Raw genomic sequence first — 26,644 nt, 5'->3', positions numbered from 1 at the left:
GCAACATTTGGCCTTGTGCTTGGAAATAAACAGCAGTCAGACTCTACTTGGGAAAATCACAGCAGCTAATTTGAAACACTGGGGGACTGTGAGTCACCTGAGAGCCTCTGTGGCGCCATGGCAACCTGAATGTGAGCTGCAAATTTCTGCATCACGTAGACAGCTTATCTGATCAAGTTTCAACGCTTTTGTTCAAATAGAATGTTTGCTCACACAACTTATTGAGCCCTACTAGACAGATTCATAAATTTGTGTATGGGTGATTCATAACAGGCCATGTATATATATATATATATATATGGAAAGTGTGTGTGTGTGTGTATATGTATATATATATATACACACACACACACTTTCCCTTTTTCCTTCATGGAACAGAGCTTCCTCGACTGGACCTCCCTCTGCACAGTTCAAATTGTTTGCCCAAAAATGTGAACACTCACGACTGCGGTCTGCGGTTTGCGAGGCCAACATGTCCATGTGGTCAGGAGACTGTTGGTCGACTCATTTGTTTCCACAAGTCTGCACAGCCTACGACAGTGAAGATGTTTTCAGGCTCTGTTCTGGACGACACCTCTCCCACGCGTGAGGCCGCCAGGACTGAGAATCCAATCCACGATGGGTTTGACAAACACTGTCACTGTGCATTCAATCTTTATGTTTGGAAAACCCCCAAAAAACTATTGATAAAGTTCCATACTTATTAGAGATTCTCACATATTTTTTTTCTCATGTTTCATTCTCAGTAGAGCAGGAGTCTCCCATTTGTTTTAAATTCCCATCATACTGTGTTGTAGCAACAGTTGATCTAACCTGACTTGTGATTTAGGATGAATTACCCCACTCTATAAACCAGTTACATTATTTTTCAACAGGCAAGGTGATGGTTGGTGGGGTTTTTTTTTTAGTATGATGCAGCTGGTGTTTATTAATTAAAAAGAAAAATCTAAAAAAATCAGATTTTGGAAAATGGAAAATCTGACTTTTGATTTAATTTTCCTTCATTGCCTCTGCCAAGGAGTTTATGTTTTCTATCCGTGTCTGTTTGTTGGTTCATTTGTCAGCAGGATTTCACAACACACGTATTGCTATTGACACATTACCTGTGTCAAGGATATTATTAGAGATGTGTAATGATGTGTTAATAAGATAAGTTACTCCTTTATTCGTCCTACTACGGGGAAATTTGGGCGTTACAGCAGCAAAGTGGACAGCAGAATACAGAAAATTAATAAAAAACATAGGTATGTACAAAATATAACAAATATAAATACTTTATACAGAGCAGTAGCAATTATTGCACAGTTGGTTATTGCACTCCTGTGAAATGAGATGAACATTTTTAAAATTGCACTTAAAGTGTTCCAGTGATTTATTTTTTAATTTTTTACAGTGGTTGACAAGTCCTGTGCATGTGTGTGTGTGTGTGTGTTAGCGTGTGTGTGCGTGTGTGTATGTGTGTGTTTGTGTGTGTGTGTGTGTTCTATTGAGAGCAGTGCTGGTTACACCCCCCCAAAAAAAAAAAAAAAACCATTTCCAATATTTTGTCAATCTTTTATGTTAAATGATGACATCATGTCAATACAACACAGAGACGAGTTCGGGGAGGAAAAAAAGTGGACTTAGTGTGGAGAAATGTGGGGGAAAAAAAGTAAAAGACTGCAAGTGTCCACCCGAACCTGAACGCACCCTTCTGATCTGCATATACAGTGAGTCCCGGCGGTCACCTGGTGAACTAGTGACCGCTAGAGGTCGCTACAGCGCCACACCGACAGTCACCGTCAGTCCAGCACCAATTTCCCCAAGTCGCCATTTAAAAGACGGTGATTTTATAAACGGAGCCATGTCACACCGTGATGTGGTTGACGGATGCAAGCTGGTCGCTGTGCTCCTTCTGTGGCTCGGTAAGTGGGAGTCAATGTCCGGCCAAGCTGACACGGCTACTGCGTTCACCGTGCTCAGTGTATACGTGTGGTGCTAGCTTAGCTAGCTCCGCGGAAGTGATGGATGGCAGACAACCGGAAGTTGCTCCGATTTGGCCTTCAAAGTAAAATGTCAATTTTTAAATAACATTACACAAAAGTACATCAGATAGGCTGGCGACCTGTCCAGGGTGAACCCCGCCTCTCGCCCAATGTTAGCTGGGATTGGCTCCAGCGACCCCCCGCGACCCTTAAATGGATAAAGCGGTAGACGATGAATGAATGAATGAATGAAAAAGTACATCACAGTTTGAATAGTGTCTAAGTTGTCCAATTTTAATTACATCTTGGGAATAATCAACATGGCACATTAACAGGAAACTAATATATTTAAAAATGTACTGTATATAAGTAGCAGTGGGCGGAAATGTGAACAACATCCTGCAGTGACATTCTGCTGTTGGTTGGCAAATATACGTCAAAAAAGCTGTGAGTCTGAGAAAAAAAGTGAATTTTTCCCTTTTACAAATTTGACGAGTAAGCAATTTATTTCCATTTCCAGTGATATGAACGTTGTTGATGTAATTTTTCGCCTGATAAATCAAGCTGCTGCATTTACACTTTCTGTGGGCTGATGGATCATCTAATATCCGTCCTCTTATCAGCGCGAGTTATTGAAGTATTTTGATGATGTCATGACACTGATGCATCTCTCTCGCCGTCTCAAGGCCCCTCCGCTGAAGACAGACACGCCGGTCGAGCTTGTGTGAGTGCAAAGTTTCTGCCAACCCCCAGATTCCTGTCATGATTACAGTCTGCTTCATCATGTGGCTCGAGTGTCAGACTTAATCAACTGTGACTCCCCCCGCAGGCAGCAGAGCACGAGGAGCACGCTGCACACAGCTCCGCTGGTGAGTGAGGGATTTCACTTGACTTAGGTTGACCAGAGCAGCACACACATACACACACACACACACACACACACACACACACACACACACACACAGACACAAACACACACACACACACAATACCGAGCAAGACAAATCAGTGTTGTGATGCATGTTAAGGAGGCTTGATTTTCCATAACAACATGTATTGTATTATATTGTGTCTGAGGGCGTGTGTGTGTGTGTCTGTGTGTGTGCGCTACATAGGAAGTTACAGCCATCCGTCATCCTAGATTGGTGTGACCACTGGAAATTGAGGGATAGAAGAAGAAAGAAAATCCACCTGCCTGCACATTCAAATCTCACTGATCTTGTTCTCATCTCGTTAGTGTAATTCAAACAAAAATTGTGATGATGATGAGTCATAAGTGGTTTTAAAAAACGCGGAGACATTGTGTCAACGTAGAGGGATTTAGTTAAAGTCAATGAAACTGTTTTACTTTAATCACATCGCATTAAGTGCTAATATATGATTCATTATTGGATTCCTGTGTGTTTCTCTTACGTCCCCCCGTCTCTTTGCATCACTGCGTCTCCTCGCTCTGTCCAACTTTTGTCTTTGTGTTTTTCTTAGGATTGGAGGAGTTGGTGTTGGTGATCCAGAGTCAGAGAAACTCCTACCACGTCCGCCGAGGCATTCAGAGGAGGGGGGAGATTCTGCAGCAGGCGGACGAACTTGGACGGGTAATAACTGGCTCAGTTGTTCCTGTGAGCTTCCAATGTTATCACAGCTTCGGGGCTACAGAACACGTGGGAAATGGTCAGCAGCAATAACAGGTTAATGACGCTGCAAGTTTGATTTATTTTCAGTGTTCACCATCGACAAAGACACACGCTGAGAGTCGGTGGCCTGACTCTCATGTGGCGTTACACTGTGGCGTTACACTGTGGTGTTACACTGAGACCAATAGGTGGCCTCCTTGCCATAGAGCTCTGCTGCCTGAGCTGAGGGGGATGCTCTCTCTCTCCCACACGGCATGTGCCTGCAGGGTAACTGTTTAAATCAATTTTGTTGTAGACCTCAGTGAAATGAGAAAACAGGCGTATGCGGACGTGGCGGCATGATTTTGGGAGACGTTGATGTCGTGAAACTAAAGGCCAATTTAACCGTGGACAAGTTTCCTGGACGAGTTTCAAAATATAAAACGTAGTTGTTTTAATAGTGACAATAATTTGGGCAAAAAAAAAAGAGAAACTTAATGTCCCCAGAGGAGAAAGTCACATCCTCATGTGTCTGGTTATGTGTCTGTGAGTCACACATGAGGATGATGGGACAGGAGCCGTCGTGTTTGGCTCGAGAGAAACTACTGTATCTGCAAAGTTACCGCGGCGGCTGCTCGCGGGGTTTCCGCTGAAATTGCGTGTACCCCGCGTCGTCTCAATTTACGGCAGAGAGAGGCGTCTGCCGTCACGCTGCAGCACTGTAAACAATACGCGTGGTGTAACGGCTGGAAACAAATTTAATCATGTCATGCTTTGTTTATTGAATTTGACACTTGGATGATTGTTTTTGCTCCAAAGCCGTCTTGTCTTTGGCGGTTTGTGGCGTCTACACACCAATTTCTACCCGAGAAAGAAAGTGCAGTTGGTGAGAATGTCGTGAGACATCAATAAACAACTGCCCATCAACACTCTTCACTTTTATTCAATGACATTTATTTAATAGTTGACTTAATACACTCCGTGTCATGTCAGAGAAGCATATGAGGACAGAAGAAATCAAAGATGGTGGACGTGTGTTACTAGAAGAGGCAGTTTGGTTTGGCCTGAACTTGGTTTGGGATTTTGGGAAGTAGAATTTGATCTGCATCTAAATCATAAAGACACGCAGTGTGCTTAGGCTAATAACACAAAACAATTATAATCCTGTTTAGAACAGGCGAACCCTTGGATTTAATAGCTGGTCGAACCTCCTTTGTCCTCAAACAAGCAACTTTGTGTATCTGTGGGTCAGACCTGCTTCAGCTCAGACACCTTCTTAGATTTTCCGGTGTAAACGACTCTCTTGAGCTCATTCCGCAGCATCGTTATTATGGGATTCATTTCATTGGCTTGATTCCAGATTTGCTACTGACTCCGTATAGTTTTCGCACACATAAACTCCGACCTTGCTCTGATCATATTTATACAAAACTGAAAGTATTTCCAAACGGTTCTTTTACTTTTTCTGGCACCTAATGCAGATCATTTTATTGGGGGGGTTATTAAAAATTGACTTGACTGTCGCTTAAAGCATCTCGCAAGAGAATAATAGATATATAAAATGGAGATTCTCTGTGTAAATTGTGAGGAGTTATCGGCAAAATCGAGAAAAAACATGACTGGTGTGACAAATGGCAGGAATATTGATGCTGTGAATATTTTTCTGCTCACAAAAAGCACTCGCACAGAAACAGGTGTCTCCGCTGAAAAGGAGGCGTCATTTTTCTTCTGGAAATGGAGATGTTGCTGTGAGAGCTCGTGTCTAACAATAGAATGAAATGAAATGAATCAGACTAACACAGTGTGAGAAAATAGCTCCTCCACTCTTCTGAAAGTGCCGATAAGAGCGGGGCGCGTTTCGTAAGCGGCCCGTTTGGATGCGCGTCGCGTTGAGAATGGTCTCTGCGTGTGTGTGTGTGTGTGTGTGTGTGTCTTTTTTAGCCTCATCATCCAACCTCATTACGGATCCGTCTCATTTGGCCAGTGCTCTCTCGGCTCTCGTCTCACCGTAGCAGATGGTAAAAAACAAAAAATCCTCCCCTCAACACCGTCAGAATGTAAAGTGGACCTGCGAAGAGGCTTGTGTGTCGGCACGTGGCCTTGGTGGTGTGTGGCTCAGACAGCTGATGTAATTAAGTATTCTCATTTTGAAGTCTGCCTCTCTCTGTCTCCCCCACGGCCCCCTGGTCTCCAGCCACAGCTCATTCAGCCGTGTAATCACCTATGACACACACACACACAAACACACACGCACACACACCCACACACACACTCTGCAGTGATATCACTGATTCATTTGTCATGAATGTTCAGGTCAGGGGCTCTGGCGGTGTGTCGCCTCACAGCAAGAAGGTTCTTGGTTCAAATCCAGGTTCAGACCGTCCAGGGCCTTTCTGAAGTCTGCATGTTCTCCCCGTGTCTGCGTGGGTTTTCTCAGGGTTCTCCGGCTTCCTCCCACAATCCAAAGACAATGCAGAATGGGGTGAGGTGGATTAGAGATTCTAAATTGACCATAGGTGTGAGTGTGAGAGTGAATGGTTGTTTGTCTCTGTATGTTTGCCCCGTGGCAACCTGTCCAGGGTGAACCCCGCCTCTCGCCCCCCTGATTGGCTCCAGCCCGCCCCCTGCAACCCCCCTAATGCATAAAGCGGTATAGATAATGGATGAATGTTCAGAGCAGGAACAACAATTCCACTCACTTGGCCTGAGGTTCCTTCTCAGTAATTTGTTATTCTGCAAAGGCCAGTAGCATTCTGTCTTATTTTCTTGGCTCATTTTTCTGCGTGAAATGTAAACAAAATGAAAAAGTATTTCCAGCAGCAAGTTTGACAAAAACTGGAAAAAAATAGAAAGGAAATTGGGAGTATGGAGGAAAGTCTGCTGCTGGTGGACGAGATGGGTCAGGAAAAGAGCCATCGTCTTCTCCTGAGTTACACGTCGAAAACATGCTGTTCAGCGTGACTAATGCGACTGTACATTTCACAGGCTCTAGTGTCCAACCCATTTATATTAGTGGCGGTTGGCCAAACAACAAACATCTCTCTGTGTGGTGCAGTGCTACTCGACTCAGCCTTAAAAAATGATCATACGGTCTGAATCAACGATTACATCACGAGAGGCAGGATTTATTCCTGGGCTGTTGCATTAGTCTCAACCAGGTGTACCTAATAAACTGGCAAGTGGGAGTGTATATGCCTTGTATGGAACATTGTACCAGAGTGAGACACTTGGTATTAGGTTATAGAGCTCAAAAGATTCATCGTATGGCTGATAAAAATCGTCTATTAGACTTTCACAGACGTACTGGATTCGGCATTTATGTTTGCTTTTATGAAAACGTTTATTTTACAGAATAAACAATGCAGAAGAGATGTACATTTATGTTTCCATTTTAAGTCAAAAGACTTCAATTTTCTTATTTCAAGTTAAATACTTTTTTATTTGTAAAAATAGTACTGTTAAAATATCAAGCCTCAATTACATTTCGGTTTCACCAAAACCACCAAATATTTTATAGTTTATATATTTAGGCCTGCTGACATATTGGCGCCGGCCCCCAAAAATCCATATCGGTCGTGTTTTGTGTCATATTAAGTGGCTCCAGCGTTTCTCCCTCCCTGAATCTCTGCATACACAGAATGACCTTCTCCTGCTCGTGTGTAGGAATGTGCCAGAAAGTATCTGTTATCACATTGACACAACGCTGCAGATGTGGAACTCTGCAGCCTGCAGCCTGCAGCAGCATCCTCACTGTCATAACACAAAGACTGACTTTTGTGACTCGCTTGGCACTAGAGGTAAAGTGGATAAGACCCGGCAGAGGGACTTCATCCCCGCTCCGACACTCTCATTACAGACCTATTGTTGACCTGTGTGGATCAGATTCGTAGGTTGTTCTGCGCCAGTCACTCGGTGAGGAGGGGAGACCTGAAAAAAACAGAAGCTTTCCGAACAACTTGGTTTTTCCCCTCGTTGTGAGCCAATAACGAAACAAGTGGAAAACAAAACAGTGCACGCAGCAGGTCGCGCAGATGCTGTTACTCCACGTGTTGCGGATTAAGGTCTCGCCACCCGCCGGCACGTTCGGGGTGAATTCAGTAGATCATCCGTCCGTGTCAGTGCAGCATCTATTTCCTACAAGCTGTCACGCGGTTTCCCCGGTGAGACATTTCCCCGCTCACCACCACCTGCCCTCCGTGTTATTGACGCTTTTGTGACCGACTCTTGTGCTTCGCTCGAGCGTCTCCATTTTGTGCCACTGACTGTGTACTTTATTTTTACTCTGAGCACTTTTCACAGTACTTACTTGACAGCTATTACTTTTTTAAATTGAGATTTAACATAAAAAAAAACTTGTAATACTCAAAGAAAATACAGATTAAAGCATAGAATTCCAATAATTTTCTCTTGTGACACCCTAACAAAAGAAAAATGTTGTTTAGTTGGTTCCTCGTTTCAGGTGTCAGTGACTTGTTAGGAAAGAGACTGAAGATGGCTTCATTTAATTTACAGTCTATATCCAAACAGGTAAGATTATCCAATATTTCATTAAAAAAAAAGAAGCAAAGACTCGAGAAAACTCAATATTAATTAATAGCAATTTGTGTAGCAGAACTTGTTGTTCTTTTAATTTAGTGTTTCATGTCATCTCATGTATCAGAACTTGTAATAATGTTTTGTTTTTTTACTTGACTATAATTGTAATAATTGCTATGACCGCTTTGCTTATACAACACTGTGAGCCTTATTGTTCTGTTCTGCAAAAAAAAAGAAAAGAAATGATTTTTAATTGTTGTGTTTCATACAGGGAGCTCCGGTTGTTGTTCTCCTCCATGAGCTGTCGGAGTATGAAGGGGATTGGAGTATCCTCCCTGCGCTTCCTCGGTGAGTGTTGAACTCGCATACGGAGATTATTAACGTATTCATCAAATCAGATTCCAATACGGCTTAATTAATTTTTTTAATCAAATTTTGCGCAGTAATGATTCCTGTGGGGGGAAAGTCAAGGTATAAGGCTGATGTTTTCTTGTGGATCCCCCCCAGTCTGTCTGCCACTTACGGCCAATCGGCAGCCTGGTTTTTCTTCGTAGAGGAGGAAACCAGAGTGACACTGGCTGCTCTGCTGCAGGTCCTCCACAGGTACCGGGTCTCCGAGGTGAGATGCACCACACACCCTGGAAAATACAAACATGTTCCCCGACAAAAGTGGCGACATACAGATACACATACATGGTGGGACAGACGCCGACGCTGTTGTGTTACACATCACGCCTCTGATTCTGGAACGCCAGCATGCTATCTAAGATCACACACCGTGGTCGCATTAGGCTTTGTTTGTTTCAAGTCGTCTCCTTAAAGGCAATATAACGGGATCTCAGTTTAAAAGGGGCCATAGTCATATCATTTTTTTTTTCTGCCGTTCTGCCCTGCAGACATGCAACTTTATGTGAAAGTTTCCCTCTTCTTCTGGACCTTGTCTTGACTTTCACAGTTTCCTCTTACCTGCCATATCTTAATGACATTTGAGACGTTGGCAATTTCAGGCCGGAAGCGCTTTAATAGCTTTTTATAACCTCCACTGCTTTGCAGGCATCAGGCTCATCTACCATATAAGACAATTGTAAAGCTTTTGAATGTCCGTTTGCCTGCTGGTCTGTGTACTTAATTGCCCAGAAGGTTCCCACACTTGTGCATGAAACAGTCTCGAGCTCCGTGGGAATCACTCGATGGTGATTTATTTCAAGCAATACCAAGAAAATCATTTCATCTTGCCCCACTGTTTCCCTTTTATTTATTCACAGGAATGGTTTTTGGGTAAACGTCTCCACGACAACGAGGCCTCCATCATCCACCATTATGCGTTCTCTGAAGACCCCAGTTCCTTTGGTTACCCTGACCCTGCAGCCGGATGGGCTCTCAGCACGCCCCTGCTCCAGAGGTGTGTGTGTGTGTGTGTGTGCGCAAGCCTTTCTGTAATCATCTCAAGGTTCTGGGAGTAGACACGATTACAACTACTATGGAAACCTTACATAAGTCCAATAAATGAAAAATAAATAACACATAGAGAAGTGTGAGACCCGTCCACAATAAAATAAATAGATAAAAGTCAAGTGCTCAAACTCTAAATAGGTACTCTGTCAGTTTTAAACAGGCACTCAGTCAGTTTTATATTGGTCCACAAACGGTCCCAGGGAGAAGTTCCATCTTAGATTACATTTTAATCTACAGAACATAGACCCATAGGATTAAATCTCTACCGATGCCTTTATTCAGTGTTTCAAATCTACTTCAATTCCCACTTCAATTCTATTGTTTGTGCTCTTTCTTCGTTCCCTTTTTTTGTTTTCTGTTTTTGTCAAGACTCGCTGAGCGGATCCAACGCGAGAATCTGAAGTCGGATTTTACCATCGACTTAAAACACGAGGTACTTTCCAAGAGTTTCATGAATCTGCATGTGTGTGTGTGTGTGTGTGTGTGTCTGTGTGTGTGAGTGTGTGTGAGTGAGTGTGTGTGACTCGCTTCTGGTTCAATTCTGCTTTGTGCCTCAACTGCTGTGAAAAGTATCATCATCAATGTCATCTTTGAGGCTGCCTGCGGATCCTATAATGGTGAAAGACAACATTCCCCCAGCAACTGACTATTCTTTTGTTGGAAAAAGCTCTCAGGCGGAGCCCACTGCAGCTTCTTGTGCCAGCGGCTGTTTAGTGCAAAAGATCTACTTCTGAATCAGTAATTTTTCTGGTTTTACTTTAGAAAACCCTTTTAGCACATGATTGTGTTTTATGCAATTTTTTTCTTTCATCAGATTCTTTAGAGTAGGTTGAAACACCATCATTGTAAAAAGTATTCCGTGTAATTTTTTAAAATATTCCTGTAGTATTATAATATATCAGTAAAACTGTGGTCAAAGCTAAGATGTTCTTCATCGCGTTTCTTCTCAGTAAATTGCGAGGGACTGATGCATTTGAAATTCATCGCGCGAGTCTCAGTGGCCCCCTTTGAAATCCGCAAAAGACTTGGTGACACGAAGTAAATCTTTGGCCGTGTGAGTGCATACGACAGAGACCGAGTTCTGAAGACGTGGTCTTCTGATAGTGACTGTCAGCGCTGATGTTGTCTGATCAGATGTTACTGATGCATTATTCTCAGGGTGACTACTCTACGTTTGCAGATCGATGATCAAAATGCGTCACTTATCGCCGACATTTGCCTTCATCTCGCTTTTTCATATGTTCTTTTTCTTCTTCTAGATCGCTCTGTATATTTGGGAGGAAGGAAATGGACCAAAGCTGACGGCAGTTCCAGAGTTTTGCACAGAGCCAAGAGACAACTGTGCTACCACGTTTACAACCTACCTGCCCAACTGTGTACGTATTTATTTATTACCTGTACATCATAATACTGAATGTGTACGACTCCTATAGGCATGACTTCAGAATCAGACATCAGAATCCCTTCGTTGTCATTGTACACTACAGTACATCACACAAGAATAAAAATAAAAATACTATACCAAAAAAGGCCATTTCTGTGGCCGACGCTAAACTGGATAGCTGGCTTGAATTTGGATGAAGAAGCTGAAGGAGTATGAAGAGTTGGGAAAAGTGGTAAATGGGTAGTGAATGTGTGATTAGTAGAACGATCGCGAAAACGTTAAATATTGCGATAAGTATTAAAAAGTTATGAAAAAGATGAATGCAAGCCGAAATGTCTTAATTGAGCTGAACGTCCTGATGTTTCAATGAAGTTTCCGGTCGAAAGATGTGGAAGGAGAAGAGGGACTTTCACTCCATTAAAGAGGATGAAACAGGAATACAAAGCTCGGCATTCGTGTCGCTAATTTACAAGACCAGGAAATCCCTGGTTGTTTTTATGAGCCATGGCCTTCAGTCACATTCATAACTCTGCCGCCCGGCTTTGTTAAATGTCAAACGCTGAGCACATGACACCTCGGGAATGAGGTCACTGAGTCACTGTGACGTCTTTACGTAAATCCCCGAGTGCACATCTATCTAACCGCACTGATCGCTGCCGCGTTTGCTTGTTTGTTTGAGCTGGACGAGAGCAAATAGAAATGAAGGCTAACGAAGAAAGTGGGCACACGAGACAAGATATGGATCACAGACAGGACAAAATTTATATTCATTTCTATACACAGCACATGTGAAATCATGTGTGAGAAATATGAATAAATTGCTTTTGGACGCCCACTTTGAGCTTTTAGGGAGAGAGTAAGTGTCAACAGCTTTTCTTTTTTTCCCAATTGCCATTAGTTGAAAGTGCAGCTTCTTTACGATTTCACAAACATCCAGCAGTTTATATCTTCTAAATTCACGTTGGTTGATGTTTTGTTCTTTTTCTGTTCTTTAAAGCAGAAGCCTGACATTTTTCCAAAATGTGGACGATAACGTTTCAGACCGACCAACTAGCCAAGGAACAAAATGATCTGTGTTGTGGCTCTCTACTGCCACCAAAGTCAAATTGGCCTAATGAAAAAGATGATGTCATGCATCATCTTTTTTGATGATTTGAAGTCCCCCGAGCACAAAGAAAACTTCAAGAATCTAGTACGTACGAAGTGTGCAGTGTTTAGACTGAATATTCTGCGAATAAGTAACAGTACACAGATTAGTGTTGGCAATTGTCACGCCTGAAAAGGGAATTTAGTGCAAAAGAAATGTAAGAATTCACAAGTCTGGCCACAAAACCGAAGTGGAAATCTGAAACATTGCAAGGAGTGTTTTCCTTTTTTTTTTCCAGCACACTACAGTTAGAACTGAATGTGCCTCATTTCGCCCCTCGGACTCAATTTGAAGTCCATTACATTCTGTATATGCTTGCACCTCACACTGTGTTTGTGTTATGTTTCTTCACCATCTTATTTCTTTCATGCAGCATATTTTTTCTAACAAGACGAACATTGTTCACTTTTCTCTCTCTCGCTCTCTTTTTAGGGAGATCCTGTGTCCAAGAAAGACGTTTTTGTCGCTGTGAAAACTTGTCAGAAATTCCACTCGGAGCGAGGTGTGTGTGTGTGTGTGTGTGTGTGTGTGTGTGCGTGCGTGCGTGTGTGTTTGCGTGCAAAGTTTTTACTAAGAGAGTGTTTCAATTATCGGAAATTCGATTATATTCCCCAGTGGTGAAAGGTGAAAGAGGCAGTAAGATCCTTTACTTAATTTAAAGTATCAGTGCATGAAGGTAAAAGTAATTGATTACAACTAAATGTCCAACAATGATGATCCTAATTAAACGAAAGTAAAAGCTGAAGAATTTTAACAATACGCACAGAGGATAAAAAGATGGTAGCAATTATTTTATGTATAATATTATCATATTGTTAATACCCTTGGTCAATCTTCTTTTCGTTTATGTTAATCACAGAATAAATGAAAATTAAATGAATGTTTGTTTGATCTTTAATGGTCATCCAGTCCTTGTGAACCCGTCAGGTTAAGAACTACCTGTTTAAATTCACCACCTCATCCACACTGTCTGCTGAAATTACAACAGTTTGTGTAATTATCCAAAACATTGATGTCTGTTTCTAAGGTCGAAATGAACCAGTAGTTATGGACTGATTTTCTTTCAAAGCAAGTCCACGAAATCAAAAGCACAAGGCCCCGTGTGTGATTAACTTTGTTAGGAAAAGTAATTTCAGGTCATAAGAGCAAACTGTCACGATGATCTTTTCTTTTAAAGATGAATTGGTCCCCACACATCAGTTGCCACTTAGCCAGTGTCTTGTTCAAAGACAGCCCTATTGTTTTCTCCCTCCATCTTCCCTTATTAGATCACGTCCGTTTTCTTTCAATAAGAGACTTGGAGAAATAGTTTAAATGATAAACCCTTTTTCTCCCCTCAGTGCCAGTGGTGAAGGCAACCTGGGAGAAAGACGCTGGGTTTTTGGAGTATTACAGCGACGTGACGGATGCCTCCATACCCACGATCAGCCTGGGAGTGGCCAATACGGAGAGAGGTGAGCTGACCCGCAGCAGTGTTTCCTGATGACATGCAGCACAGAGCGACGATATGTCGGAGGGATCACATCACCAAACTGGCTCAGGTATCTTAGGAACAGGTGGGTGGATGGGGATGGACGGTGGTGGATGGTGAACATTCAGAAACTCACTGGGTAGAATCTTTACCCCGGCCAGCGACACGGCCAATGCCTTTTTTATTCTTTTCAACATTAAGGGTATAAAAGAATCTGATGACAATATATCAGCTGATTAAAAAAAAATAAAGGACACATATTGTGCTTTTTCAGCAATTCAGTAATTCAGTGTAATAGTTTAAAGCTGCAACGGTGCATCGATTAATCGATTAGTAATCGATAACTAAAATAATCGCCAACTATTTTGATGATCGGTTCAAGTAGTTTTTATGAAAACAAATTTCAGCTTCTTATTTAGTATTTTCTGGTTTTCTTTGCTCCTCTGCGACAGTAAACTGAATAGATTTGGTGTGTGGACAAAACAAAACATCGTCTTGGAGTTTTGGAAACACAATCAACATTTTTTTCACAATTTAACGACATTTTATGGACCAAACAGCGAATCGATTAATCGAGAAAATGATCGACAGAATAAATGGATTATGAAAATAATCATTAGTTGCAGCCCTATTACAGTTAAGTTAAAATGCCCAAAGTCCGCAGTGAAGCTCCCTTTACCCTCGTCCATCCTTGGATTCCTTTTGGAAGGGAACACCCCATGAGACCTGCAATTTTGGATACGACCTGACCCGGTCGTCTAGCAATCACAATTGCTCCTTTTTCCATCGCTTCCTCCCTCATGTGTCCCGCTCCTCGACAGATTTAACGACGCAATCAGCGTTTTTTCAATTCACCTTTCAGTGGTTTTTAACGTTGTATCTGCACCAGGCGTATTCTTGTCTGAGCTAACCTCCGACTACAGCACAGATCTGCCTGCGTCGCTCCGTCTAATGTACCTCCACACCGCAGGGGACGCGTACAGTGTCAACGACACCTCCGTCTCTTTCTCCCGTTCGCTTCTAAATTCCTCTCTCTCGGCTCTGGTTCGGAGGCTGATGGAAGTGTCATGCTGCCTGTTCTGTCCCATAGCTTTTCTTTTTCTTCAGTCTTTTTGTATTTCCTCCCAGTATTTTACGCTGTCCAAGCCTGTGCCTTTGTTAAGTTTCTCTTCTTTTTTTCCTCCTTTTTGGTAAGTTTGATATTTTATCCTCTTTGTTCCATTTCACTAAAACAGCCATGTAAACCTTCAGTTCAGGAGAATAAAGATGCCCCAGTTCTTTTTTTCTTCTTCTCTTTGTCTCTTATGAATACCTACGCTCAGGACAAAAAACAAAAACAGTCTTAATACAACAGTCCTGCTATAAATCCTACTTTCACGACGGCTCTATTGTTAATTTATTATTGATTATATTTCATAGAGTTGTTGATTCAAACTAATGATTATTTTGGAGACTGCCGTTTGTGTTGCTGTTGATATTCATTGTGTCCTATGACACACAGGGTTTCTGTTATAATTTCCACCCCATGTAATCAGTAAGCGTAAAGTGAAACACATTTCTTCATAATTCAACGTTTTGAACATCCCTCAAAATGATTCTGAAGTTGAACCAACATCTCTGTAAAATAGATTTAATAAAAACGTAACATTATAACCTTCATGAAGGTAGGATTTATTGCAGGACTGTTAAATTCGATCACTGGCTTGTCGTCTTATTTTTAGCACCACATCACTCTTTTATTAATTCCCCGGAGTATTTCTGTTCTTTTGCCTGCGTCTCCACATCCATTTGTTTAGAGACTGTTCCTTGTTATTTTGTTTTGAGACATATTTTATGTTCAAGCTGGCGAGCAGCTCCTTTCTGACTTTGTCAGTTTTGTTTTGTAATAAAAAACCTCTTCAGTGTGACTGCAAACCTTTTTTAATACTGTTTATCACTGTCACGTACACACTCAGACTCACATTCTGTCTCCCTCAGTCCTTCGGGTTTTTTTTTTTAGGTTTCTGCTCCTCGGACGTTTTATGAGTCACAAACCTCCAGGATCAGAACTGGTGAACCCCGCTCCATCCTTCTCACACTTGTTGTCTTTATGTCGTGTCCCTGCAGGGCATTGTGGGAAGACATTCGCCATCTTGAGGCGGTTCCTCAGTAAAGCTGTGCCGAAGGCTGATTGGCTTCTCATTGTTGATGATGACACACTCATCAGGTAAACTGGAATGAGAGGATGAAGATGGATTCAATAATTTAAAACAATAGCTAAAATACTTGACTCCTGTCACATAACCACTGATCTTTCATGAAACACTTTTTCACTCTGACAGAGGAGGTTAAATTAAAGTGAACAGTAGTACACAGCTAATACGCTATGATAACTTCCTCTGTTTAGTATTCCCCAGCTCTCCGTCCCCTCATATGTCACCAGCTTGATGTTGCTCCGCCTTTACAATCCGCGGCATTTGTGAGTGAACCTCACTTTCTGTCTGTTGGACTTTGTCCGTCTCCACAGTTTACCCAGGTTGCGACGACTGCTGCGTTGCTATGACCCAAAGGAGGCGGTGAGCCTTGGGGAGAGATATGGCTACAGCTTGGTTCTGAATGGATACAGCTACGCCACAGGAGGAGGAGGGTGAGGCTGCGACACTAAAATAAGCTCTGTGGTGCGATTGTGGCGCGACGGAACGCGAGTTGGTGATGACGAATAAAAATACAGGTTTGAGGGGATTGAACGTCGGTTTGACACGGGACATGTTCAGACGTTTAGAAAACGACTGCGGAGGCACCACTTGGATCTGACAGGAGTGAAACACAAAGCACTGATGAGGCCGAATACTGTCCATGAGGGAGGGGATACATTTACCCCAAACACGTCTAAGAACAAAAACAGTTATAAACTAAAATACATGAAATAGGTAAACCCTCTATCTGATACATTTGGGGGCAATTAAATCCCTTTCATATTGAACATCTGTTTTGTGTCTGTGTGTGTGTGTGTGTGTGTGTGTAGGATGGTGCTCAGTCGGGTGGCGGTCTCCAGGCTAATGTCCAGTGGTTGTAGGTGCTACAGTGATGATGCTCCTGACGACATGGTGCTGGGCAGATGCTTCACTTCGCTCGGTGTCCCCATCACACACAGTCCGCTGTTCCACCAGGTAGAGACCAATAAACACACACACACACACACACACACACACACACACACACACACACAATCTGTGTGATCCAAATGGACGGGAATTGTTTGTGCAATTAAAACACATGAAGCTTGAACAACAGGCCTAAATATACGAGAGATACAACACTAGTGCAAGCAGAAACTGCAAACTAAGCGCTCCGAGAGTTGATGGGAGCCAGGTTCAAGATGTTGACCTCCATGATACAGTATCAAGTGGTGCGCTGCACGATGCTCGCTTCATGTTCTCCTTCCCCGAGTGAAGGTGGTAAAAGACAGTTGGACTGTCTCGTGGGTTACAGAGGCTATAACAACAGAACGCTGAACAGTTCTACCCTGAGGGCGACTGTCGAATAGTTTGCAGCAGTGGAAAACCCCTGAATAAATGAATCACATACATGGACACACACACACACACACACACACACACACACACACTGAAAAACCACTTGTTTTTGATATTGTAGGCCCGACCAGATGACTACAACGAGACATTGATCTCCCTGCAGCAGGCCATCTCCTTCCACAAGCACTGGAACATAGATCCTGTGGCCGTCTACAGACACTGGCTGCGGGACAAAGACCTGCGTGACGAACTGTAGAAACACGGTGCCTGAACAGTATGTATTAAAATACTGTAGGACCCAAAACCACAGCTTAAGACGAGCAAAGTCACTGCGGCCTCTGGGGTAGAGATAACTTCATTAATCAATATTTTTCTTATTAGCATCAAATGTGTGTCACGTGAAATGGGTTGCAGAGTATTATTGAATTATACTGTGACAGAGTTTCTTTTAGACTGATTTAGCTCCTCATCTCTGTTTTAAAAAAAACTGCACAACCAGGGCAAAAACATCCTACGTGGATGTTAATATTTCCCAGCCTCTGCTGGATGTGTAAGGAGGTAAATACTAACACGTTTGCCGTGATATCTTTATAAGCCACCGATATGAGGACGGCTGTGTCTTTCGGCTTGTTTTTTCGAATGCCTCAAAAGTAGTAATGAATGCAGCGACAGTACAACTATACATTTTCAAAATTGGCAGTTACATCAGCTACTGAAATCCAAACTTTTACCGAACACAGATTTACTTCGGAAGTTGGAGGATTTACTGTCGACGTTACAAGCGTTTGTTTTTTTCTGCTTAGCATCTGTTAGAAGGATTTGATCTGATGGAACATTAAGCTACGCTGATCCCCACTGGTTTTGTGGCTGAACATTTGAGTGTCACTGCTGCCACTTTACCACCAAACTAAAATTTTGACAAACCATGAGCTCGGGCCATACGTCCATACATACACAGATGTTTTTTGTTTTTTTTAAAGCTGAGAATTAATAAAACCACACTGTGAAGTGCTGTCAAGCGCAAGCCCAAACCAACAGGTGGCAATATATCACTAACTGTAAAGCCCTGTTGGCCAATCACAGGGCCTGAAAAACAGTTAATCCGGGTTCTGGTAGATTAACAGTGACATCTGAACATCTTCACCATGGAATGAGTTAACAAATTGTCCTTTTTCAGTTACTTTAAATTCAGTTGTCACGTGGCCATAAAGCCAAAAGCTATTCATAAAAAAATGTGTGGACGAGGCCTAAGATGTTTAATTTATTGAAGAATGATGTATTTATTGTAATGTTGATATGCTCAGTGTTGGAGCGAGGAGGGTTGAAATGTGAATGATCCGTATTGTACAGATTTTGACAGACCCAGGTAAGTCGTTTGTAGTTGCTGTGAAAAAATTGCTGCTAAAATTAACCCATTTTCATGTCGGTCACATAATAACATGAACATTGGGAGATATGATTATCGTGCACTAAGTAGACCTTTTCCAAAATAGTCAAACTGATCCTATTTTTTTTTCTACATTAAATTTTGTTTGTATATGAAACAAAATGTTTATCACATGGAATATATATTTGTGTGAGTGAGTCTCTAATTTTTCATTTCAATTTTGATCTGTGAAAGGCAAAAGTGTGTGTATGTGAGTCACTTAGTGTGGATGTGTGTGGATGTGCGTGAGAGTAATTGCGACCACAGCTGGCAAGCCTGCATTCAAAAGCCATTTTGCGGCTGTTTTTGAGAACGTATAAATGTTTGTGTGGGTTCTTGCTGAAAACCCACATTTCTTAAAAGTAAATAAAAAGGACGTAACACATTAATTCAGTTAAATAATAAACTTTTATGTGTGGAAATATTTACACACAGACTCAGTTGGATGCACTTTAAAGGGGAATTCCACTGATTTTGCACATCTGAATCTGAATCTGTCTTTATTGCAAGCATACGAAGAACGTGTCCCATCAATAATTCTGTCTGCTACGGTTCTTCGTGACAACCTGACACTCAGGAACAATTTTATTTTGTCCTGTGCTAACAGCACTGCAGCAGCAACAGGTCCGTATACTGTATGGCCCAGAGGTCGGAGGTTCCCCAACACTGCATTATACATATGGACCCTTTAAGATGTATTAAACAAAATCCTGCTGCTGTTTCCGTCGAGACTCTTAAAAATAGATTCGATCACCGCAGATCATAGTCGAAGTTCAGACAAGTTCAGTGTTGGACCATCAGATATTTTGTAAGGGCTGACGCAGTCACATCATGGGTCAGGGTTCCTCGAGGCATCGGTGAGAGATGGTTGGCGAGGGCACAAAAAGTAAGAGGAGGGGGAGTGAAATGTGCAACTAACATCAAGTTAATAATCATGGCTACAAGAACAATGTTGCCAAGAGCACAGCCTTTTAATTACAAGTTGACAACATGATGGAAAACAAACTCTGTTCTGCACTTAACTCTGTAGGCACTGAATGTGTCTGTGTGTGTGTGTGTGCGCGTGTGTGTGTGTGTGTGGGGGGGTGTGGGGGTGTCATTTTATGTCAACATTAAATGTACCGTTTTGTGTGTAGGTGTTTCATTTGTTCAAAACGAATGCCAGTGTAGTGACAAGAAGAGAGACAAAGCAATGTGCAAATTAGTTTCTATAGTCCTTTGGGGTTATATCTATTCTGAGACAAGGCTCATGAGGCGTTATAGACTTATTTCTTTCCTTACAAGTACATAGAACACTCAGTACTCAGCCTGGGATTATGGCTAACTCGATATTGTACCGCTGTGGCACGAGTGGATGGTGATGTGGCCGCACTGGCCTGGTAATGTGTTGGTGGGTGGTTAGAGCCGTATGTCACCACAGCTCCGAAATGGTCTAAAAGTAGTTTCTCTTTCAGCCTGTGTCTGTGGTTGAAGTTGTAGAGAAGATTGATTTGAGGTCACTGATCGATTATGACGTGGGACGATGACGCTGCTCTCTGAAGCCCGCGTGTCCCTCATTTCTCCAGACGTGTCACTCTCATTGACAAGTCTGAAAGGTGTCTTAGTATCGCGTGTCATTGTGACTTGAGTTGCCATAGCAACAGGGATTTGAGGGGTTGACTGTGATGATTTCAGAATGAAGGCGTTATATGATGCCAGGCAGAGGACATGATAAAAAAGATACGACATCGCTGTCACATCATTTTGCAGCGGCCAGCATTAATCACTTGAATGATTGGGCTTCTGTGCGAGCGCGACAGGAGTAAAAAGCTTTAATACTCAACGCACGTCAGGATTGTCAGAGTAATGAGTCTCCTCTACTTTGCGCTCCATGACGCTCAGAAGTTACATTTTCAATTTTTAATTACAGTCCCCTTAAATTACATATCAGGACACAGCTTCGGGGATGTAGAGCAGTTCCAGGCCTCTCATCACATCGCTCCTTTCATGTGTGAATGTAACATTACCAACCCCACAAAACTGGATCACACTGTTCCTCCCACACTCACACACACACACACTACCAACACCGTCATTAATGCAGTGAGATTTCATAAACTTGCAACTTCCAGCTGTGTAGGTCACTAACAAAAAAGATGTTTCTTGTGTTGTTATATCAGCTCCAGATCTGCAGCGGCGTCCAGCTTGTAACACTCGCTCCATTTCCATCAACAGTAAAGTAAACCAATCTGATTCAGTGCGTCTTCAAGCATCTCATGAATCAGAGGGGGTTGAGGAATTACTGCATGTCATATGGCTTTCTTTAGCTTGTGGTGTATAACAGGTAATTTTCAAATGGCGAGGCAATGGACGCAAAGAAATCAAAGCTTATCCAGGAGCGGAGCCAAAAACGGTCTTTGGATGGTTGTGAGGAATTTTCTGTGCATCATAAATAACATTTAGTCAAAATATGAGCCAACGTTTCAACACTTGGCCAACACTTCTTTTTTGTTTTACTGCTTTTTTAACTGTTTTGTGTCCAATTAAAAGCAGTTTTCATTAGTAACAGCAAAATCTATCATCAAAACACAGGACTGGGACCTGCGATCTCTCATGAATCAGAAATGGATACAGGAACTTAACCCTTGACCAACATTTTTATAAAAGTGGGCACGGTATTTGTCAAGCTATTGCCCAGATTTCTATTTAATTTGCAGAATTTTGGTCCATGATTGTTTTTGTCAAAGCCTTTACATTTCCCTGCCATCGTGCCAAAGTTCTTGCATTTTTACGTTATTGTGCAGATTTGACATGACATATACTGGTTTCTGTCTCATCAAATTTCTCTTAATAGATAGAAAGAAAAAATTGAATTGGCCTACTTTATACTGTAAATGCTTTAGGCTTCTTCAATCGTAGTTCACTGGACTCGATGGGAGCCATTTAAATGTCTAAGAAGCTGATGGCAGGATATGTATTTCTGTCTGTCTCCCTCACGCACTGTTAACAAGAATGTCTGAAAATACATATTGCATGACTCATTTGTTTGATGCCACCTGTCTCCCACTCTACCCGTGCAAAAACCTCCCAGTGGTTATTCGATATTATTCAGTTCAAATCTTTGACAGTCAACCATGTCATGTCATGAAGAGTGCAATCGCTTTCTCAACGGTTGTGGAGTACCACAAGCAAAAATGTTACCGTCAACCAATGCTTTTCTGAAACCATGGGTGCTGCTTTGCACGGCTTACAGCATGCAAATGATAAATATTCTCATCTCACCTTGTGGGTTTTGGGATTGTTGAAGATTGTGCACGAGATGTCCTATAAGCACCTTGTTGACAATGTCCAGTTTAATCAGGTCATCAAGGTTGCTGCCGTTGCTATGTGGCCTGTGAAAGCTCCACCTGTAACAAGGGAAACCCTGTACTATTACTATTGTATTATTAAGTAAGTAACTTGATGGCTACAGACTGTACATGATACTGTACAAAAAAAGGCAGAGCTTCCAGCTAACATGCCCCAGGCTAAAAGCATCCCCTCCGGTTTCAGCCTGGGAGATGATTAGGATTTCTTCCTAATTATGCCTCTTTTATTTTTTACAATAGGCGTTTTTAAAAAGCTTTTTTTTTTTTGCATTGAAATAAAAAAGTGTATAACATAAAGTACATGGTTTTATTGACTATATTGAGAATGCGCTGTATGTAACGGGTCAATTAGCAAAAAAATCATTCTATCTTAATATATGATAATAATGCAATTGAAGTCTTGTTAAAAGGAAAGAGAAATATCGCCAAAATCTCCATAATTATTATTTTAAATGATCTGAAAGCAAAAAAAAACAACAATTATTAGTATGATAAGGAAAAATGTAAAAAAAAAAATGTATATACAATTCACTAATTGCGAGAAGAGAAGAAGATTTGGCGTGGTCACTAGTGTAAAGTCACCTAAAGCCAGCTGCCTACATTATCCTGCGCACTTTGCTCCGTTACATGAATGAAAATGTACATGTCAATTTACATACTGCGTCCCAAGGGGATATCCAACGCTGGAAATCAGACAAAAATAAAATAGAATAAATGACAAACAGCACATCTTACCATCATCTCATTAGATTTTGTCCTTCCCAGATGTCACATATCCGTGACAAGGATGGCCCGGAGATAAAAAAACAAACAAAAAAACATGAGTAGGCCTATTCAAGACACTGTGTCTGACTGAATTATTCATGAGTGCCTCGGAGAAGGCGATGTCATTACCCTTGTCCCACATGTATGCCCATTTCCCAATTCAAAAATTGGCCTCAGACGGCTGATCTTTAATCCACTGTGAGTGCTTTTGTTTGCTGCTCTTCACCTGCTCGTGCCTCTGTGGGTTTCGTAGGTAGTACGTGGAGCATAACGCATGTTGTCTTATGGTGAAACCAGCCACTTGTCGAACCTGTTTCTTAATCACTGCAGTGGCGCTAGGTGGAACACGCAGCAAGCAAGCTCCTGTAGATCGGCCGACTTTGCACAGCTCAGACAATCAAGTTGAAGACTTTTGGTAAACTGCTGAATATGTAACTCTTCTGCTCCAAATTAAATCCCAGTAGCATAATGATACATTTACATTCTGTGGAGATATGAACTCAAGAGGATCTGCCAACGTTTGAAGAGGAGGCTCTCGTTCGTCATTACGGCCAAGGCCCCGTCAGGGTCACTCATCTGGCCTGTTCTGGGTCGAAGAAGTGAGGCGGGGGTTTTCCCGACCCAGGCATATTGATTCTTGCGAGCGCATGCTTCAGAGAGAGGTGGGGCACATTTGTATCACTTCTGACCACCGGTGCGATGGAGAAGCTTGTTTTCCAAAATGGCATGTTGCTGCCTGTGCGAGAAACCCAGTCACTGACGGACTGGTACCAGTGAACCCCTTACTTCCCGTGTCACTTTGACGGCCGCGTGGCGCAGCTGCTGAGTGGCCGATCAATTCAATGGATCTCCTATTATTTACTGATAAACTGACGGGTTGTATTCCAGGCACCAGCCAAGGGGGCGGCATTTTAAAATCATTTCATTTGATTCTCACCTCCAGACAGTGCGTTATGTTTCAAAGTTTCATCTCCCGGCAGACCACTGATTGGTTTTGTTGTGATATGTTCCCCGCATGCAGGAACTTACTGTGTACCCGCAGCGATAAACCGACTGGATGATTAGGTGTTTGCTGCGCCACGTGGCCACGCTGTGGGTGAAACCGAGGGACTTGAACCCTCTGCGAGCAGCAACAGAGGAGGAAGTGGAGAGTTATGAAAAATGCAGTAACGTGAGCTCTTGCCACATGCCACATTCGTGCATGCATGTACATCGATCAGCCACAGCATTGAGACCAATAACGGGGGGGAAGTGGATAACTTTGATTGGTCTCATTTAAATGGACTAGTTGAAAAAAAATATCAGAGCAGTTCAGCCTTGGAGACTGAGAGGAGTTTGGCCATCCGGAGAGAAGAGCGGCTGCTCCTGTGCGTTGAAAGGGCCCAGTTGAGTTTGGTCGGATCCCCTCCTGGGCGCCGTCCACTGGAGGGTTTTCCGGGCGTACCCAGCTGGGAGGAGACCCCGGAGAAGACCTAGAACTTGCTGGAGGGATTACGTGTTCCATCTGGCCTGGAAACGCCTCAGGGTCCCTCAGAAGCAGCTGGGAAGCGTAGCTGTGGCGAGGGATGTCTGGAACAAGGCCGACCTCGGATAAGCAGAAGACGACGGATGGATGGATAGAACCATACCTACCATATGGTTGAACCTACCATATTTTGGTGACCAAATGGTTTCCTGGTAACATCAAACCAGTTCTGAATCTGTGCCATAGTGACACTCAGTCTCACGAACCGACACTAAAATGTTTTCTGCCGTTTGTCTTTGTTGTAAGGGTTATGATATAAGGATCCTCATTGGAGAAACAGTGTTGAAAGTGTGGCCTGATTCATATCCGTATCTTCCCAATTTTTAAAAGAACAACACTTATTGTATAAATTCAAATGGAGCAAAGAGTAAGTCGTAATATTTAATACTTGGTTTTTACAGTCACAAGCTGTCTGAAGTCCTCGGCCATTAAAAAACTCACAGTTTCCCTTGTTTGTATGGATCAATGTCCTCCAGCATTGTCCTCAAGCTGTGTGTTAATGCATGACTGGAACACTGAGAGTCTGACGTTATTGTTTGATTTTCAAAGCACTGGGCTAAAACTATGTCTGACGGCTCCGCTTCTTCTTGGGTTGTTGTCCGTCCTTGGATGCAGCCGGGGCCCGTTGCAGTTCTCTCACAGGAAAATAAAAAAATCCATTCATCACCACACATTCTATCCACACATCCGTGGAGGCTGTCGAAATGTATTACAGGGATGTCCAGGAGTAACTGGAGTCAATGAGGCACGTCATCACTCCGGCGATGCACTGAACCGCGCGGACCGGTATCATGGCATCAAGGGATGGGCTTTCCCTTCAATATGATGGAACCAACGACCCGCGTTCACCGGCTCACAGTCTGTTTCTTGAGAAGCGGGGTTTCAGTCTCGCTCGTGCGTCGGATCTCTTCGCTGGCCTGCATAAAAAAACTAAAAAAAACAAAACTGCGAGGTGCCTCTTCCAGCTTTCTTGGCACATCCTCTCTCCGCTCCGGTGCCATTCAGATATCGAGATAGATAGGGAGCCCGGAGCGTGCTCACGTCATACCGATGGAGCAGCTCCGTCCAAAAAGATAAACAGAGACAGGCAGGAGAGCTGGCGCGTGGACCGGGAGGAAAGAACAGCCCCGAACATGGACATGAACACGCTCACTGGAGAGCACAGGCCCGGCCCTGCTGTCTCATCTGATAAAAGCAAATACCAGCTGAGCTGAGGACGGAGAGCTGTCCTGGTTTGCAATCACAGCTTTCACAATTTATATATATGAATATATATGTGTGTGTGTGTGCTCCTTTTAATAAACAATACACATTTTGACTAAAGTCCCTAGAGAATTTGCCCCAAAGGAAGAAAAATATAAAGCCTGGGAGTTTGCTGAGGAGACACCGCTGAGTATATGCTCGCGTCCTCGTTCGGGGCCTCGGCCTTATGGCTGCTGACGCCGCAGGCTACTTCATCGTGCCGCGTGTCGTCCGGTTGTCCGTCCCTCAGTCCCAATTCTTTGTGAATGTGAGATCTCAGGAACGCCTCGACAGAATTCTGTAAACGTTCTTAAAAAAAAAACCCAAACACGTCTCTTAAAGTTATTTAGGTTTGGGTGGCCAAAGGTCAATGTGACATCGTGTTGGTCACATTGTTGTGGACGCAGAAAAACACCTGGAGGGAATTTCAAATTTCATCCAGCGCGGGAGGAACTGAATTGAATGTGGTGGGCTGAACCCTAAAGGTGGAAGCTTTTAGATTTTTAATCCAATCCAGGAGTCTGGACTGACATGGGTTTCAACAGCAGCTTTTTCTGGGGGGCCGAGTAACGGTAACTCTGGTAACTGGAGTCGCTGTGCGCAACATTGTGTGAGTCTCCATCCGTTTGGGAAACGTCGCGGCGTCCGCCTGCTGCTAATTTGTGCTCTCGGGCAAATCCTGTGGAGCATTGGCTTTGCTCATCGTGCTTGTTGTACATGAGCGTAATTTTGTATTTGCTGTACTGACGCTGTAATACTGAGGTAAAGTAAAACGTATTCAATTGAGTTTTATTCATATATCCCCAAATTTGTCGTAAGCACTATCTCAAAGAATTGAACAGAGTAACGCTCAATGCCTTCCTGCCTTTTTTTTAACAAATAGAGCGTGGCCACTTCATGTTCATGTTACAAACACTGGAGTTCACACGGAAACGTGGTAAAGCGACGGTTCCTACACAGGCCACCGGTAACAAAGAGGCTCACCTCGCGTGTTGAGGCATGTCGCCGCCTGAGCGCCAGCCTTGAAGCGCCGCTGGAACCCGAGCAAACCTCTTCTGCGGTACAAGCTGAGCCGATTGAATTTCTGGCGCTAAGCGTCTCTTCTCCTTTGTCTATGTTACACCTCACAATTATACACTTGCTCAGCACAGCTGGTTTAAGTGACAGCTCGATTCACAGCTCTTTAATATCTAATAATATGGCCGATGCCGCTGCTTCGCGCAGGGATATTCACTGCCAACCACCGAGCTTATATCC

General features: G+C 42.9%; 1 protein-coding gene and 1 long non-coding RNA gene across 4 annotated transcripts; one reads left to right on the top strand and one right to left on the bottom strand.

Annotated features, from left to right (window-relative positions):
- The first annotated feature begins 1,571 nt into the window (after positions 1-1,571).
- b3glctb (beta 3-glucosyltransferase b) lies at positions 1,572-18,626 on the top strand. 3 transcript variants are annotated; one of them, XM_035626754.2, is made up of 15 exons: positions 1,572-1,904; positions 2,651-2,688; positions 2,794-2,833; positions 3,447-3,556; positions 8,382-8,458; positions 8,618-8,729; positions 9,376-9,512; positions 9,935-9,998; positions 10,825-10,941; positions 12,529-12,598; positions 13,437-13,550; positions 15,674-15,773; positions 16,074-16,193; positions 16,572-16,716; positions 17,204-18,626. In XM_035626754.2, exons 1-15 carry the CDS (start codon positions 1,844-1,846, stop codon positions 17,336-17,338), a joined length of 1,440 nt encoding a protein of 479 aa, XP_035482647.1. In that variant the 5' UTR covers positions 1,572-1,843; the 3' UTR covers positions 17,339-18,626. The 3 variants fall into 3 exon arrangements, with proteins under 3 accessions (XP_035482647.1, XP_035482651.1, XP_047186511.1); XM_035626758.2 differs by lacking the exons at positions 1,572-1,904; positions 2,651-2,688 and adding an exon at positions 8,034-8,101 and having other exon boundaries at positions 2,814-2,833; XM_047330555.1 differs by lacking the exons at positions 1,572-1,904; positions 2,651-2,688; positions 2,794-2,833 and adding an exon at positions 3,683-8,101 and having other exon boundaries at positions 3,479-3,556.
- On the bottom strand, positions 15,506-25,230 carry LOC118301341. Its single transcript, XR_004790288.2, has 3 exons — positions 22,591-25,230; positions 21,770-21,894; positions 15,506-15,778 (listed from the first exon to the last, which is right to left on the bottom strand). It is a non-coding gene; the product is annotated as an uncharacterized LOC118301341 (long non-coding RNA).
- Between the last annotated feature and the right edge of the window lie 1,414 nt (positions 25,231-26,644).

Source organism: Scophthalmus maximus, chromosome 2 (genome assembly GCF_022379125.1).
Source record: "Scophthalmus maximus strain ysfricsl-2021 chromosome 2, ASM2237912v1, whole genome shotgun sequence".
In the NCBI taxonomy this organism is placed as follows: Eukaryota; Metazoa; Chordata; class Actinopteri; order Pleuronectiformes; family Scophthalmidae; genus Scophthalmus; species Scophthalmus maximus.
Note: the sequence above shows the minus strand (reverse complement) of the source record. Positions and strands in the feature narration are given on the sequence as shown.